Source organism: Pelmatolapia mariae, linkage group LG12 (genome assembly GCF_036321145.2).
Source record: "Pelmatolapia mariae isolate MD_Pm_ZW linkage group LG12, Pm_UMD_F_2, whole genome shotgun sequence".
NCBI lineage: Eukaryota > Metazoa > Chordata > Actinopteri > Cichliformes > Cichlidae > Pelmatolapia > Pelmatolapia mariae.
Genome location: NC_086237.1, coordinates 27,018,106 through 27,035,395, shown reverse-complemented (window position 1 = coordinate 27,035,395; position 17,290 = coordinate 27,018,106). Strand labels below are relative to the sequence as shown.

General features: G+C 40.8%; 1 protein-coding gene across 5 annotated transcripts in view; it reads right to left on the bottom strand.

Moving 5' to 3' along the window:
• grid2 (glutamate receptor, ionotropic, delta 2) overlaps window positions 1–17,290 on the bottom strand; it is a 520,752-nt gene that overhangs the window by 20,424 nt on the left and 483,038 nt on the right. For all 5 annotated transcript variants that reach the window (XR_010095293.1, XR_010095292.1, XM_063489804.1 and 2 more), the window contains exon 14: window positions 17,040–17,206. Coding sequence is in view for 3 of the 5 variants with exons in the window: in XM_063489804.1 (XP_063345874.1) it covers window positions 17,040–17,206 (167 nt within the window). In the remaining 2 variants the exon portion in view is untranslated. The remainder of the gene's footprint in view (window positions 1–17,039; window positions 17,207–17,290) is intronic.

The window sequence follows — 17,290 nt, the reverse complement described above, 5'->3', positions numbered from 1 at the left end:
GCACACACACAGTCGCTTTGCTCTGTAATCGCAGAATACTTGCGGAAAAAGGTAAGAATTTATGACCAAGCTGATAATATTTTGTGATGCTTGCTGCCCTTTTTTTTTGTTGTTGCCCAACCTTGTCTGAGTTAAGCGACTCAAACTACGAAGAATATCTTTACTAGTCAAACTCCAGGACCCTTTAAATGCTGACGTCAAACTAACATTTTAATTTGTAAATAGAATATTGCTGGTATAGCTCTTGTTCTGATGATGTGTCAGCGTCTTCAGAATTTGTGAGTTCGGAATGACTTAGCTTGAACCTTACTAACTAGTGAAATCTCCTTAGCTATGCTTACTTTTCACCACACAGCTCCAAACTGCTGTGGTCACATTTAGACGCAAAGCAAGGCATACTTATGTGTGAGAAAGTGGGCATGGTGATGTTCATTTTTAAGCAAACAGAAGCAGTTACCACTGTTCTTCATTCATCTCCATCCCGTTCCTGATGGGCAGAATGAAAGGCCACTGTGACTGCCTGACAAAAACATGGGTTGAGTCAAAGGGCTCCCGCAGTACACCATCTATTTCACGCTATAATTTAGCCGTCTCTGTCTCACCAAAGAAACATATCTTCCTTAAAAAAAACAAAAGAAAAAAAAAAGGAATTTGCCAGTGTGAGCAAAATATACATCAGCTCAGTTGGAAGTGTGGCCTATTCACAAAGTTGCTTTGAAACAATGAAAAACTAAAGGGATCTGTGAGCAGTTAATTAAAGTATTAAACTGTGTGTGTCACAGCATGCACATCCTCATGAAATACCTGCTGTATCACACTGAGTCTGATGGGAGATCATAATAAAGCTCAGTTGCCCCCTCATTTCTTTTAGCATAATATGCCAGTGTGTATTTGTTTTCACCCCCCCCCCTCCAAGGTCTGTTGCATTTTTTTCCCCCCCAGGGGTTCATCACTCAGCACACTGCAGCCAGAGGTATCAGGAAATAGATCACTTTAATCACCCAGAATAGCATCTACTATACATCATTTAAATCTGAGGACATAGAGTACAGTTATTAGTGTCAGGTCTAGCAGTATATAATGGTGGGGCTTCCATATTAATGTCAACTACATGTTAGCATCCAATTAAATGCTTCACTGTCAAGTAAAATATATGGCATATATTGTACACCATATGTTCTGGATGTGTAGATATATACACATATATTTTCTTTCCTAGTAACAGTGTATATTTACACATGGTATGTGTTTATGGGGCGTCTCTGAGTGCATCTGCGAAACAGCTGGTGTGCTGTAAGTGCGCATTAACACCGTATGTGTAATGAGTTATCACCTTGCTTTAAGATCGTTGACTTTGACTGGGGAGATCTATAATGGCTTTAACACTCCCACTGGTTGTTAAAGCAAATGAGCAAGGGTTTGCTCCATGTGATGGGGGCAACTGTTTGCTTCTATGTGTGTGTGTGGGTACAAGTATGTGCGCGCTCTGTCGCTGGCTCCCTGTTCTCTCTGCAGTGGCCATTACTGTGTGTGGACTAGGTGTTGCCATGGCAACTCTATGGCAGCAGCCTTGATGCTGGGATGATCACACATTATTAGTTGACTCAAACTGAAAAAAAGAAGGAACACCATAGTGATTTGGATAAAGGACCAAGGGGCAGAAGACAAGAATAAAGAAAGGGGGGCGAAAAGGAAAATGTTTAAGTTGAGAAAAGCCTGAGAATTCTGTCAAACGACAACACACAATCAAGGCAGAAATATAACGAGATCACACACAAGAAGAGAGCTAGAGTGTGGAACAGTACCAGAAGAAAAACGTTCAGCAACACGTTTAATGTGGGCACATACTTAAAAAGAAGGAGAGAAAGACTTCTTTTTGTTACGAAGAAACACTCCTGGGCGGTTTTGTGATTCTGTCTTTGTGAGGATAAATCTGAAATGGAGACTTTTTATTCTGATTACAAGTTTGGTGGGTAATATAACGGTTACAGTTTGAGGATGCATTTTATTAATGACTGTCTTCTCAGGTGTAGATGTGCAGACCCAGATTTTAGCGTCACGCTGCAAATGCAAAATTACCTCTGATGGGAGTGGAAAACTTCTGCTAACAGTAATGACCAGCTTCATACCGAGAGCACTGCAAATTAGCCGGTCATGAACAAGCAGGCTGGGCGATGGGTGTATTAAGATGCAAACAAAACTAACAGGTTTTACATACGGGCTATTCTCTGATAACAGTGTGGCAGTTCAGTTTGGTGAGAGGCAGCTGAAGGAGAATCAATATGTTTTTTTTATATAAGGGCAAGCACCTGTGTTAGAAATAGCAAAGGACTGTATGTGTTGCTGAAGACTGAGACTCATGTGGAGCACAGGATTCATCCAGAGGAGGGCTGTGTTATATATTATAAACTATTACAACATGTAACCCTGAAGTAAAAGAGAGAATTAAACAGAAACATGACATGAAGGTCTCTCTGTGCGACTGCCTGCAAAATAAAGAGATTCTCCCCCACTCTCCGACGTTACATGTTGAGCTCAGTTAAACATCTGTCCCATCAAAATACCAGGACTACTTTTCAGGACTGGGCTCCAAACATCCAGGGTGACGACTCAGTGAAGAGTTACAGGGCAGAGCCAAAGTTTTGGCACTGTGCTCTAAGCTCTGAACCATCCAGCCATGCCAATTATACACTGACAACATTTCCCCCTCTCATTCCAAATAAAAGAAAACTCCTAGCTGTAACTAGCAAAACTATTTCAGATGCAAAATGTGACATGATTTTTTTCTGGCATTTGCGCAGCACAATTTACAGTAAATTACATGTTTCTGTGATTTATTTAAATATTCCCCTTCCAAACTTTTTCACTCTGAAAGGGAAAACATATGCAATAAAGCTAGACATAAAAAATACCCGTCCCCACCTTTCAGATGCAAAACCGACCCTAAACGAGGGTTATAGTCAGGCGCAGACCTTTAGTACAAACAAGCCACCATATGCACAAACACTGTTTTACACATTTAATCTCCCTTCCCCACCCGAAGTTACCTGCACCGTGACTAAGCTGTGTCTGTTAAAGGGAACGTATTCCATTTTCAGAAGGTCACCAAACATGGTACAGTGTAAAGAGGCTGTCTTTTACTACTATGAGACTATAATTTAATCTCTATTTTAGAGTTTTGAGACTTCATTCAGGCCTGGGGATTTTGGCTCATGATATTCCAAAATTCTCTCAAGTGTTTGCTGTCCATAGAGCCCTAGGCTATTTAATTTGGCCTGACATTTCCGTTGCTGTAACTCATTTGGACAGATTTGAAGATGTTTTTCCAGGTGGAAATAGCACGAGTTAGGCTAAAGAACCGGCATAAAAAACTCAAAAAAACCCTGCATATTAACTTTAATGGACCTAAAAGTAATTTTCTTGTGCTTGATGTAATCAAAAACCCAGTCAGAGTTTGAATATGTCCAAAATATATCACATTTAAAGTTAAATTACCTGAAAAGAGAGCTTTTACAAGTTAATCTGACAGCATTGTCTATTTGTAACTGGTTTAATAGGCTGCCCCTAATGTTAGAAATTAGATCACTAGTGTGGTGAAAATGGACTGTTCAGAGATGTCACACTGTGCTGCTACACCACTGCTGGGGTATGGGGACTGTCTTTCGAACTCAAATGGATGGCGAGGCTGTTCCAAACAGAGACTACAGGCTACAAAGTGAGTTTTCAAAGCCTGTTATCTCAGCACCTGGCAAACTGATGGTTGAGTCACTGGTATTGATCAACTTGGCTTTCAACCCCGTCTAGATATATTAGGGCTATTTTCTGCAATGGGACGATAAAAATCTCACTTACTGCCCTTTAAATGCGCTATAACTTCATATATTGTGTTGATTCTGCAGTCTTCCCCAGGCCCATCCATAAGGACCCTATAAATGCAGGCGGTGGCCCAAGCTTTACATTCCTAGTAGCAGATTTTACTGCAGCTGTAGCCAGTTAAAATGCAGAGCAGTGAGAGTTAGATGATCAAGAATAATGTGAAACACTTCAGTGAATTTCAGAGCTTGCTACATAGACTTAACTGTTTCTGTAAGAGTGGTAAAGGCAGAGTGCATCATTTTGGAGCACACTAACATCTGTGGAGCGGTGAAACATGTCTGCAGTAGTTCTATGAACATTCATCTCCTGTCACCTCTGTAGCAAACACAATTTTAAGTTGGAGACAATGAAAGGTAGAAGTCGTAGTGAAGTGAGAGGTGGAAAAAAAAGAATTTGAAGATAGGGGGGAAGAAACCCAAGTGAGTCCAAGAGAGAAAATGAGAGGGGTGCAAAAACCCTGGCAGTGTGTTCTGGCTGAATGGATGACTGACAACAGAATCATACAATGGAGGTAAAGGGGGAGCACAGGTAGGAAAGTAGAGGAGACAGAATAGTAAGAAGGCAGCCAAGAAGGGTAAAGAGAGGAGAAAAGACAATGATGAGTGAACAGAGGAAGAGTGTGGAATGAAATGAGCGGAGAAGGGGTAGTGGAGGGAGATGAGAGACAGAGGTGTTATTCTAAAATGAGTTTGTTGCTCAGAGACGGCTGCTGACTGTCAGCTCCTTAAATGAGAACAACATTGGTTTGACAGCTCACTTACTAGCTTAACACAAAGCTGGCAGCATCAGCGGGCCCCTAGCCGCCGCACTCGTGTTAGACCCATAAGAATACACGATTGAGAATAATGTCCATATAATAAAGACGAAAAGTAGTTCCTCTGTAGTTTTGATGAGCGCGGGGTAAGAAATGTTGCCTTAAATGTTTCGGCTTGTCTTAGAAAAGATGTGAAAGGTGTGCACTAAATCACAACACTAGTTTGAATTGCCATCAGCCCATTAGATGTTCGATCTCAGTTTTAATTATTCCCATAGGCGCCCTTGTGGACCTACTAGTAGGGCAGAAGGTGCATTGTCATCCATTCTGATCACAGATAAACAGAAAGTATTCTGCTTTACAGATATGCTACCTCTTGCAGACTTGAATTAGCACATAGCTTTCTACCTTTCACTTCATACTGTGTGCATTTTAACCAAAACCCTGACATTTTTATAAACCTAAAGAGTTTGGGTGACTGAATTTAACCAAACAAAACTTAAGTCTATCCATCCAAATTAGGGATTCAACCTGGACAGGTCCATCACTGGGTCAGCCAACCACTCATTCTTGTATTTACACCTACAGACAATTCAGAATTAACCCAACAATCATGTGTTTGGACATGGTTAGAAACCCATGCAGGCACAGTGAGAACATGCAGACTCCATTAAGATGAAACCTTAACTGTCTATATTTCAGTTGCTTCGGGTAGGTGAGATTGACACACTGATTAGGGATGTCAGCCTTCAACTTGAGAGCTTAGCTCAAAGATGCAGCAAACAACCCACCCAAGTATTCTTAAATGCTGAATCACCACAGGTAAAGGCCTGCTGAAGCTGTTTATTTTGACCTGTGTGTGGAAGGTGTATAGGGGAATCAATAAAACATCGGATCACTCTTGCTGCATCACATCATGTTTCTCTGTGACCTACCTTAGAAAAACAAGCCAAACTTGTCAGAATATATCACAAGGAGGTAAAAAAAATCAGCTTCAAACTGATGTGTCACATTCACTTTGTTGAGTTGTAAAAATCTCTTCATCACTTTTGTGAGCAGGGCCAAGACAGAGCGCCAGAGAGACTCGGCAGCGTAAACCAATCAACGAAGTGCACCTGCACCTGACTGCACACTTGTGTTTTAGCAAAGAACAGCTGTGAGAAGCTGAGACTGACCCACCAGCACACATCAATACCGCAACTTCTAGGTAGTCTGTTTATTCAGCCACAGAGTACTAGTCATCTCAGATAGAAGAAATATTAGTTCAGCACTGTTGGTGCATAGATTTGCTTCAGAGCTAGATTCTTCATGTCAACTATAAAAAGAAGAAACCCAGAAGTCTCACCAGTGACCTTGCTAGGCATAGATCAAGCATTTTAACTGCCTCATTCTAGCAGCAGAGATGGCATGCTGCTCTGCCTCACGTTTAAGATCACTGTGTGTCATCCTTGAGAGGCTGCGAAAACACACAGAGCATGGGGTCCTATAGGCAAGAAACACACCATAACATGGGAACTCTGGAGGGAAAGAAACAGGATGATGTTAAAGTACGAGACTATCCTACTGCGAGCCACCAGTGATAATCATCAAGCTGCTCTGATTGCTCCGGCAGTTAACAGTGGCTTCAGTCGCAAGGAAACGTTTTTTCATTACGATCGAAGCTTTCGCATCAGCTGCTCACACTTAGTCCGATCAATGTGACGTGCACAAAAGGGATCAATACTTTATGCATTTATCTTCCTCAACAGCTACTCTATCTCGGTGGCACGTGCTTTATCATTTGGAGAAGAATATGTCCACATTTATGGAGGAAGGAACGCAGATTGGCGGGCACATACAGGGAGCAGCCTGAAAGCAATGAGGGTCAGTTGTTTACACAATATAATTATTCAGTGGAACTACTCCATTGAAACATTTTAAATTTCCATCTTTGTTTAGTTTATTTGACTGAGTCGTTTATATGAAGCATTTTGCTTCTGTTTTGGCCTTATAATCACAATATAAGGCCCCATGTCAACACAGATATCGCTTCTACAATGAATCCCGAGGACTGGAGTGAGGGAGGTTATTCACCCTTGGGTCTCTGGTCCCTCAAGTAAAGTTTGCTAAGCTTAATTATACCAATTAGCACCCTCAGGGTTCAATACACATTCATACACACTGTCAACAAAATTTTCAATTAAGGACCATTAAGCCACAGTTGTGTTCACGAAGTGAAACGGATTATCGAGCTGAACTATGATAAACAACACACAGAAGTAAAACAGCCATTAACTGTCATTAACATATCGAGAAAGAAACAGGGTAAGAAAAAAGACCTTCATCATTAATTGATGAGTGATTTGTAAAGATTAAATGAATGCATGGGCTGAGTTTGACTGAGAAATGACAAAGAGTGACAGTTACAGACTGAGAGAGCTTAGACAACTTAGACTGACACCTGACATTAAATCACAATGTGTCATAAAGACATACAAACACATAACTTTCAAAGACAAACAAGAGTTTCTTTAGAAAAGACTTTTTTGGGGGTGATTTCCATGCAGTGAAAACTAAGGGCCTTAGAGCCTCCAGCTTTACTGGAGCTCAGTGAGTACAACAGAAAGAGAGATGCAGTGAATCAAATAACCAGCATGTAGCTTTTGGTTTCTTTGGCAGAAGCCTTGATCAAGCCTAATCACGCTTGTCGCTCAAGGTATTATGCTACTACAAAGACACCAAAAAGATCAAAGGCACAGTTCTCAAAATAAAATAATTTCTGCTGTTTAAAATCTGAACTTTAACAACTGATTATGCACTATTTGGAGGGTATTCATCGAGTGAATGCATGACAGCTGCTGGTGCATTTGAAACTTGTGCTGTTTGCAATTGAAATTGCTTTTGAAATGAACTAATCAATAAGAAAGAGAAAGATGAGGGAGAGAGCATGAAAAAGAGACTCAGATAAAAACGTCAATACTTAACGGGGCCCCAAAAATCAAACCAGCAAGTAAAGCTAAAATACAATTTTCTCACTGAGAATCTAGGTGAAAGTTTTCTTTGTAAAAGGACTTGACCCACAGGACTTAGATTATTCTTTTAATACAGAGTAATACAGTACAGTTGGTTACACACTGTAACCACAGATTCTGTGTGTATAAGCATAAGCTGATAAAAGTTGGAGCTATTGTGTTTATCCCTCTGTGCCTGTCCAACCTTCAAGACTTTCTTTCATGTCCTTGTGTTCTGTAAGTCAGCGTTTTCTTTCTGACACAGGGGGAACAAACACAGCTTACAGCCTAATGAGTTGGTCTGTCATCACAGAATCTGGGCTTGCTGTAAGTAAGTATTATGCACATGCTAATTCCTCTAAGAGCTGTCATTATTAGGACAAGGCATGTGGTCAACATCCCACCACGACACCAGTGTTTCCTAGTGGGTAACACACACACAAAACAATACGCTACAATAAGGTATTGAAATAAGGTTGGGGTTTTTTTCCATGATAATTTACTATGTCAGTCCATGTGTGGAAAGAAAAAGAGTGAAAATTAGACTCCTTTGCCACAACACACCTGCAACAGCAGGGGAGAGTGGGGCATTACACACTGCGCAGCTCACTAATCCATGATGGGATTAGAGGAACACCTCTTGGCACGTGCATAAAAAGGGTGAGATTTGACAACACATTACGAGCTGTCAAGTATGCATAAAAATGAGTTAGTCAGGGAAAACTAACATATATTGTGCAGATGGAAACAGATGAATGGGAATGTGAGAGACCCAAGATGCCGCTGTGCAGCTGTTCGACAACTCCATCCCACTGAGGAGGGATGTGAATGAGATAAGGTGCTCGCGAAGTGAGCACAGACGCCCTATGGAGGCTCTGTTCCTGCTGCTGTAGGCTTGTCTGATAGCTTCACACAGTCAGCGAGACATACCTCATGAGTGTACTTTGTGTTGGATAAACAGTTGGATCTGTTTGATGTTAGCCATGTGCAAAATATAATGAAAAACCTGTTTATGCTCTTAAGCATGTGGAGATGGGTCACCACAGGGGATAGAGGACACAACACGAGGTCTGAGCTTCTGTCCATGCACCACTGCTGGAAAGTGCACCATTTTCCTGCATGACAGGCTTTAGTAGAAGGCTGTAGTAGAAGATCTTGCTCCTTGGATATTGAGTTCTATTAAGCGGGGCAGGCCTGTGAAGGAAATATTGTGTGACCAGGTCAACTCCTGCAGAATGAACTCTGCAGAGTCAGAATTATGCAAGAGTATTTAATGAAGTTCAGCCGAGGAAACTAGTGTGCTTCAAGTCGTACATTATGTATGCAGCAGGTTTCAAAAGGGAGATGAGGCATGCTAACTATGCAAGGTTTTTTGTAAACTTTGAAAAGAGGAGCCCGTGGCGCCTCAAATGAGATGCTGACTCATTACCTACTCACTCGTACATGCTAACAGTAAGCCACCACGAATGACCTCTGAGATCCCTTCACAGAGTCCAGATAGGAACCCCAGCTTAAACAGGAATCTCTATCAAAACTCCTGTCCATTGGGTTACCATATGTCTTTCATATGTCTTTGTGACAAGCCAATGGCACAGCTCCCCCACTAACAGCTATACTATGCTTGTTTGTTCTGGTGCCACCAGAATGAATGGAGAGGTAAGTGCAGTTCAGTGAAAATTATGCGAGGAGACAAAGGTTTCTTCACTTCCCACCAGCGACTTAAGATTGGTATATTCATCTCTAGGTGGAGAGAAATGCATCTTTGCATTCTGGTATGTCTGACACAGTTGTCCCAAAGGAGCACCCCTGCAGAGAGAACATGTGGGATTTTTATGTATGACAAACTGGCTGCAGTGGGAGAGGAACATTAAATATGCATTTTTGGTACTGTATTTCGTTGAGGCGCAGGCGGCTAAATTGTCCTGAATTTACCTGATGTGGAGGACTCCCAAGGGGACAACCACAACACTTTCAGGCACCAAATCCAGCAGACGTACAACAGGTAGCACATGCGCCACTCTGTGGGGTGCAACAAGTGATATAAGAGAGTTTAGCACTTTCAGTTTCACTGGGGACAACTTTGCTGTCAAGGTGGTTTAGTTCTTATGTAGATAAATGTTCAGTTTGGTGAAAAGAAGAGCGCTTTGGTTTTAAGGGGAAGCCCAGAATTCAACAATGCTGCACAAGTAAGTCTGTCAGAACTGTATCTTTCTCATGGTGGTCCTGATAAACCAGCATCTGATCCCTTCCCTACACAGTGGTGCCACCTGTGTGCAATGGAAGAAACAATTGTGGGTGAGCTGGGGGACCAAGTGTACTGAAACATGGAGACCCAGGGGTAGTAATGGTTGGAGCAAACTTCCTCTTGAGGTGAGCATCTCTGCGATTTTGATGTTGAGACGGTGAAGGTCTTCTATCGTGTTGGTTCCTTGATTGTTTAGTGTAAACGAGCCATAGCTCTGTCAAGGAGTGGTCTAAACACCTCACTCGGGGGATAAGGGGCCATCCAGCATCCTCCATCTTATTTCTGGAGAAAGCTAAAACACAAAAGCAATGCAGTATGCTGTTGATGCTCATCGTCCGCTTTGTCATTATTGCAAAGAGGCTGAAGCCGTGCTTCCTGATGTCCGTGGCTATCTCTGGGGAAAGAGCGATGGGCTAAATTGCTATGGCAGACACAGGTATAACCTCGCCATGTTGTTTGCTCTGCAACATCTTGAGCAGCATACGGCTTAAATTTCTGAAAAGGCTTCCCTGGGATGTAACACCTAAGCTAGGTTACGCTTTTCCAAAAATAACAATAGAAAACCAACGTCCTTTGGAAAACCACTGTTCTGCTTCACTGTTATGAACAAGTTGTGGCAGGATAGTGGGACGAGCGACACATATATCATCTTAAAGAGGAACTCAAGATTCTTCATTACTAGACTCGAATGGTCTAGAATACCTCCTCTGCCTCCTGTACGAGATTATCATGAGCCATTATCATCAACTGCAGACATCTTCACCTGCAGGGGGAGTCTGATGGAGAAATCATAAAGGCAAGTAAAGCAGCTGGGTCCAAAGCTTCCAAATTGGGGATGAGGCTAGTCTGGGAGTTGGTGCACAGGAGAAAACTGATCCTTTATCATCTAATTATTTGTTGATTGCTGCAGAAAATTAGGGACACAACTCACTACTCAGTGCATGTAGGGGCAGTAAGGTCACAAGAGAGCTATTGGAAAAACATGTTTTTGAAAGTGTAGCATGTAGAACTGAACTGTATAATAGTAAAATGATTACTATTATACAGCCAACCCCAAAAAATACAGATCAGTAATTTTAAATTCTATTCATTTGATGCTTATTTAATTAATACTGATACAGTATGACACACTGCCAATTATTAAATGACTATGAAACTACTATTACTTTTCTGTCACTGATTTGACTTACAGGTTCGATTTTCCATGCTAATTGTTCTGTCAGTATAATTGTGTGTTCCTTCTCATTGCGAGTTTTATACAATTGTGTAACTGTGACTCACAAGCACAGGCAAACCTCCTCAATTAGACCTGACCTCCTTTTTATTTTCAATGTTCAGGTTAAATTTGAATTTTTATTGGTCAGGTGAAAGGACAATTACATAGACTTTCATTAAATGTATTTCAGTATTTCATCCGTGTTAGCCGCTAGATAGTAAAACGCCTTTCACCAATAGATATAGTAGATTTTTTTTTTTTTTAAATGCATGAGACACCTCTGACAGAACAGGACAAGGAAATATACCTTCATCTCTCTTCTGCAGGTTCTGTTTACAACCCCTCTGCTGGGATTAAAATGTAAGATTTACATGAGCAAAGGCAGCTTTAAAAAACGTTTATATGTGCCCTTCACTGGTGTAATTTAGTTTATCACTATCATATACATTCAAAAAGAAAAAAAAACACTATACAATTCATTAAATTTCCCTTCAAGGTTTGCAATAACCAAACTTTCAGAAGTCAGTTCATCAAGAGTTTTTTAACTATTGCTGACAATTTTATTGTCATGAGAGCTGGGGATATAAAAGCTTGCCAGAATACTGAAAGCATCACAACAAACTGTTTATGTGCCATATATAGTTTACCTTGTATTTACTGGGACTCGATGCACTTTAACATCATTTAAAATAACTTTTAGTCAAAGACCACTTCCACTTCTCAACACAACACTTACTATTGCTGACTTTAATTTTTCATCTGGAAATGGAATTAACACATGAAGGAGCTATGGCTGTAGTGGAAGCAACAAAGAATATATGCACACATTGCTGGATTAAAGGCTGAATAAAGACTTTAGCCATGATGTTAAGATACCAAAATTAAATAAATAATTAAATAAGAATAATAATAATCACTTCTGAATAAAGTGGCATCATGGCAAGCTACTCCAAACAAACCTACATTTGATAACACAATACTGAACCCCAACAAAGCCCTCACGGTAGGTTTCCTACTTTTGCCAAGTTATTTTGTGGAGAAACACATGATTCCTTTCAAGATAAAAATAAATATACATGAAATTATAAAATAATAAAATAATAAACGGCCAACTCAGGACCTCCAAAAGTTTTAATCCCTGCTTTCATATAAACAATGCCAAGAAATTACATGACACAGTCTAAGAACATAATGTAATTTCTCCAGAGTGAAGCCGGGCTCTGGTGCTCACTACAGCAATCCAAGCCACAGCCTCTGAGGTGTGATTTATCTGTTTGTAGCAGTGATTTGTTGCAGGTGTATACGTCATTTCACCCCTCAAATGCACCATACAACATGCACTGCCAAGGTCCCCACAGATATACAGCCCACCATGGCTCTATTTTTGAAGCAGTTAATGATTAGCCCTCAGGCCACTGATGAACAGTTGCCTGCAGACAGGTAATAAAACAACTATATAAATGTATCTTTGTGACCAAAGCCAAACTCATACGGTAGATGTGGCTCTCCTTGCTCACCTCAAATGTGCTTAAATTGAGAAAGATAATAATGAAAGACAAAATTTGATATAATATTGGTCGTGTAGTTCAGCGGTCCCCAACCTTTTTTGCGCCACGGACCGGTTTATGCCCGACAATATTTTCACGGACTGGCCTTTAAGGTGTCGCGGATAAATACAACAAAATAAAACTAGTACCGGTACCGAAAAAAAGAAGATTTATTCATAACACACAGGAAAAGACCCAGGAAAACCGAGTTAACGATAAAAACGATAACAAAATAACGCTGAAAACCGATAAAATCCCTGAAAACCATACATTTTACACCTGAGCCTCAACTCTCGCGGCCCGGTACCAAACGACTCACGGACCGGTACCGGTCTGAGGCCCGGGGGTTGGGGACCGCTGGTGTAGTTGATTTTCTCTGAAGTGTTCCTCCTAACATTTCCCAGGTATCTATCTATCTGTCTATATATCTATCTGGGCACCAACACCCTCAAAATGTCCATCTGCTACGGATTAAATTTTCACATCACTGCCTTCAGACAAACAGAGACAAAAATAATATTTGCCAGGGAGAAGGTTTTTTTTTAAGTTCTTGGCCCTTCAGCACTTCAAAGCAACTTGTCAGAAGCTGTCGGTTTAAATTAGAGGACTACTCCTTTACGGCACTGTTTTTTTTTGACTCTGGTAAATCTGCAGGCTGTCTCCAGCAATCACAGAGCATCACACATACTCAAGCATGTACACATTTGCACTCTATTTGTTCTACTGTGCCGCCAAAAACTTTTAGATCCGCACACTCGCACAAACAGAAGCAGGCATGCGCTGGTGCTGCACTTCAACTCTGCCGATGGTTTTCTCATGACAAACTAAATGGTTTAAACTGATGAAGCTGTAGCAGTCTGCCTTTTTCTCTTTCTCCTCAAAGTGTCGAAGCAAATAAATTCTTTTTCATCTCTCATATTACCTCCAGGGGCATGCAGATAGCAAACACTCCTCAAGTATGCAGAAGACGCACACTGATACACACAGTAAATACAAAGTAAAGTAAATACTCCTCAGAAGTGGTTAAAGCTCTCCCCAGTTAGACCAGCCAATCAATGACATCTTTATTCATCATTGCTATATTTCAATCATCTTGCTTATCTTAATGGTGTTTGTATTAGTAGTATTTTTTTTTAGGACTTTCAAACATAGGACAATGCATTAACATGAAACTCTCGCTAGTAAAAGTTACTACACACTGATGCGCTGATGCCTATTTAACGCATGTTTTGCTTTCAAACCAGTATCAGGTTATGGGGATAATATATGAAAATGAATCTAGAGTGTACATAGGTGGAGTGCTTTAAAACTGATCCTTCTGAGACATGTTTCTAAGTATTTCATTACGACCGATTTGAAAGCAAGAACAGCCTACCAGGAAGACATGAGAACCGGCTTTAGGCAGAATTAGCCAAAGCCACGAAAAGCAACTTACATAGGGATAGAATCAAAAAGCTTCACAGAGATCCTAATACAAAATGTGTTTTTCTACCACAAAGGCAGAAAAGCCTGTAGCTATAGCTATTATATTTGTTCTGTCATGTCATGTCAAGAAATGAAATCTCAAAAAAGATGCAAAAAGAGAGGGAAAAATGACACAGTGGTCTCAGACACATGTGCTTGTACTTGAATCAGAGAAGGTTTTGCAGGCTTAACAGATGTTGGCTGGTTATATAATTCCTCCCACTGGCTCTAGTTGTTTTTGGCCAGCTTGAGCGTTGTCTACCCATACACTGTGTTACTGCCTTTGAAATCCCTTTTAGTAGACGAGATTCATACCAGTATAGCGATGCACTGATATGAACAAAATCATGCCCATCTCATTTCTGTAGACAACGCAGCATGTGCCATTTGGTACGCTTAATAAACACTCAAGCTTGTATACTAGTTCCACAACATTTCCCCTCAGTATTTTGGATAGATTCCATCACTCCACTCTGCACTGCTGCTGCCTACAGAGAATGTGATTGACTGCTTGATAAACAATCTCATCAGTTTGTGCTACTGACCAAAAAAAATCCCCTTCTGCTACACATTTACATAAGCAAGACTAGGCTAGACTTAACTATGAACAAAAGATGTAATCTACAGTTTATTATTATTTATTGAAGTGTTGAAAATACACTGAATGGGCACCTTTTAAGGTATATCTTGCTAGTCCTGAGTTGGACCTCCTTTTGCCTTCAGAGCTGCCTTAATTCTTCATGGCATATATTCAACAAGGTGCTGGACATTCCCCAGAGATTTTGGGTCATACTGACATGAGAGCATCACACAGCTGCTGCAGAATTTCCAGCTACACACCCAGAATGTGAATCTCCTGTTCCAACACACCCCAAAGGTGCTCTATTGGATTGAGATCTAGTGACTGTGGAGGCCATTTGAGTACAGTGAACTCACTACCATGTTCAAGCACGAATTTGAGATCATCTGACTTTTGTGACATGCCAAGCCAATATCCCCCACATGCATTCATTTGGTTTATTCCAAATTCAGACCCTACCAACCCAACAAAAGTTGCAACAGGAATCAAGACCCATTAGACCAGGCTATGTTTTTCCAATATTCTGTTATCAAAATGTATGGAACCTGCTCCTTCAAGATCTGACGGGTTGTCAGGTCAATTCAAAGATGCTCTTCTGCATAGCTTGGTTGTAAGAAGCAATTATTTGAGTTACTGTAGCATTCCTAGCAAGCCAGTCGGTCTCCTCTGACCTCTGGCAACAATAGGGCATTTTTGCCCGGAGAACTGCTGCTCACTGTAAATTTTCTCTTTTCTAGACCATTCTCTAGAGATGATTGTGTGAAAAAAATGCAGATCAACAGTTTATGAAATATTCAGCCCCTCTGGATCCAACAACGAACACTTAAATCACCTTCCTTCTTCATTCTGATGCTTAGTTTGAACTTCAGCAGGCCATCTTAACCATGACTGCATGCCTAAATGCAACAACTTGCTGCCATCTGGTTGGCTGATTAGATAATTGTGTTAATAAGCAATTGAACAAATGAACAAGTGAATGTACACAATGTATCCCTCTCAAATACTGTTGGATTTCCCAGTCAATACAAATCCAACCAAAAGATGTGTCAAGCCTCCAGATTTGTAATGACTTGGCCTTCAGCAATGACTAAACATAATGAAACCTTTTCATGGTGTCAAGACACTGACTGCTCATATGATTCCCGTTAAACCCAGACTTTGTGCTTTGTCAGTCTGTATATTAGAGAATGGCGCAACGTAAAATCTAAAACTCACTGCAAAGAAAAACAAAATAATTATGCCTCTGTAATTTTTTTTCTCCTGATGATTTCTCTCTGGTTTTTCGTTTGAAGCATGGGGACCAGTGTGAGTTAACGGTTTAAAACTGACTTCCCAAGAGTGTGACACTGCCTCCATAGCCTGTCAATTAATTCCTTGTTTATTTTAATAGAAGCCATGATAGGCAATATTCAGAAGCGTAACGCTTCACCAGATATGGAGCAAACAGACAGGCCTACCCATTCAAACTCTGTAAAGCTTGCAAACTTAGGCCCACACACACTGGATGTTTCACTCACTTACAGCACACACAAATCCAAATCCACAAATAGACCAAAAAACTCCTGACATAAGCCCACAGGGTTAAGATGCAACCAATACGCTTATGGCTTTCACAGACACTTCACCTCATGTGACATCACTGCACAACAATAAAGATTAATGCAAAAAACAAATGAGGCCTCTCAGCGTGTAAATGCATGGCTTTGTGTTGCAGTTCAAGAAACTACCAAGATTCCTGGTAACTGTGAGAAACTAGATGTATAATGAAAAAAATGAACAAATTCAGTTACTGTACTCAGCAGTGAGAACCAACAGAGTCTCAGCTTTGTGCTACAGTAACAAGATACACAACCAGAAACAGCTTGGCTACGTTTGCACTGCACCTTTGCTGACTTATTTGGGAGGCAGGGTAGTCACACTTGGTTAACCTCACGTTAAGCCTCACATAACTGCACAGAAGATGGGAAAAAGGCCATTGCACTCTTAATTCTGGAAGACAGAAGTTAGCAATTTTTATCTGCCACCTTGTTGTTGTCTAGGTTGATGTCTTAAGGTTCTTCGGGCACTGTACAAGGGCAAATTTTATGGTAGCGGCCATTTTTTACAGAAATTAATCTGGAGTAGCAATAAAAAAACAACTTACTGGACTTCTCCATAACTAGGAAGATACATATAAATATATTTTGAATGCTACTCATTTTCAAAACAGGGGATTTTTCTATACCTAAAAGAGAAGACAATCTAACTGACATGAATGGTATGAAACAGAACAGATCCAGCAAGTAAAATATGTACTTTCTTTGTAAACTAACAAATAAAATGCAGTTAACGATGCAGCTGGCTGCTGTTTACTGTTAAGGCTCTTACCTCTGGGAGAAAATGTCCCTGTAGGGGCTCCCGTGCTGCATGGCGATACCGTATCCACGGTCTGGTGCGTTGTTGCTGACGGTGTAGAAGGAGCAATCCTCATCATTATTAGCAACGTACTCCAGCACTGCTGCATCCCACACGAAACCAAACCGGCCATACTTCACCTGAAAGACATTTACAAGGTGGTTAACAATGCTCAGAAAGGTGCATCGGAGGTCATGCAGAACACATCCCAGAGCATTCAGCTT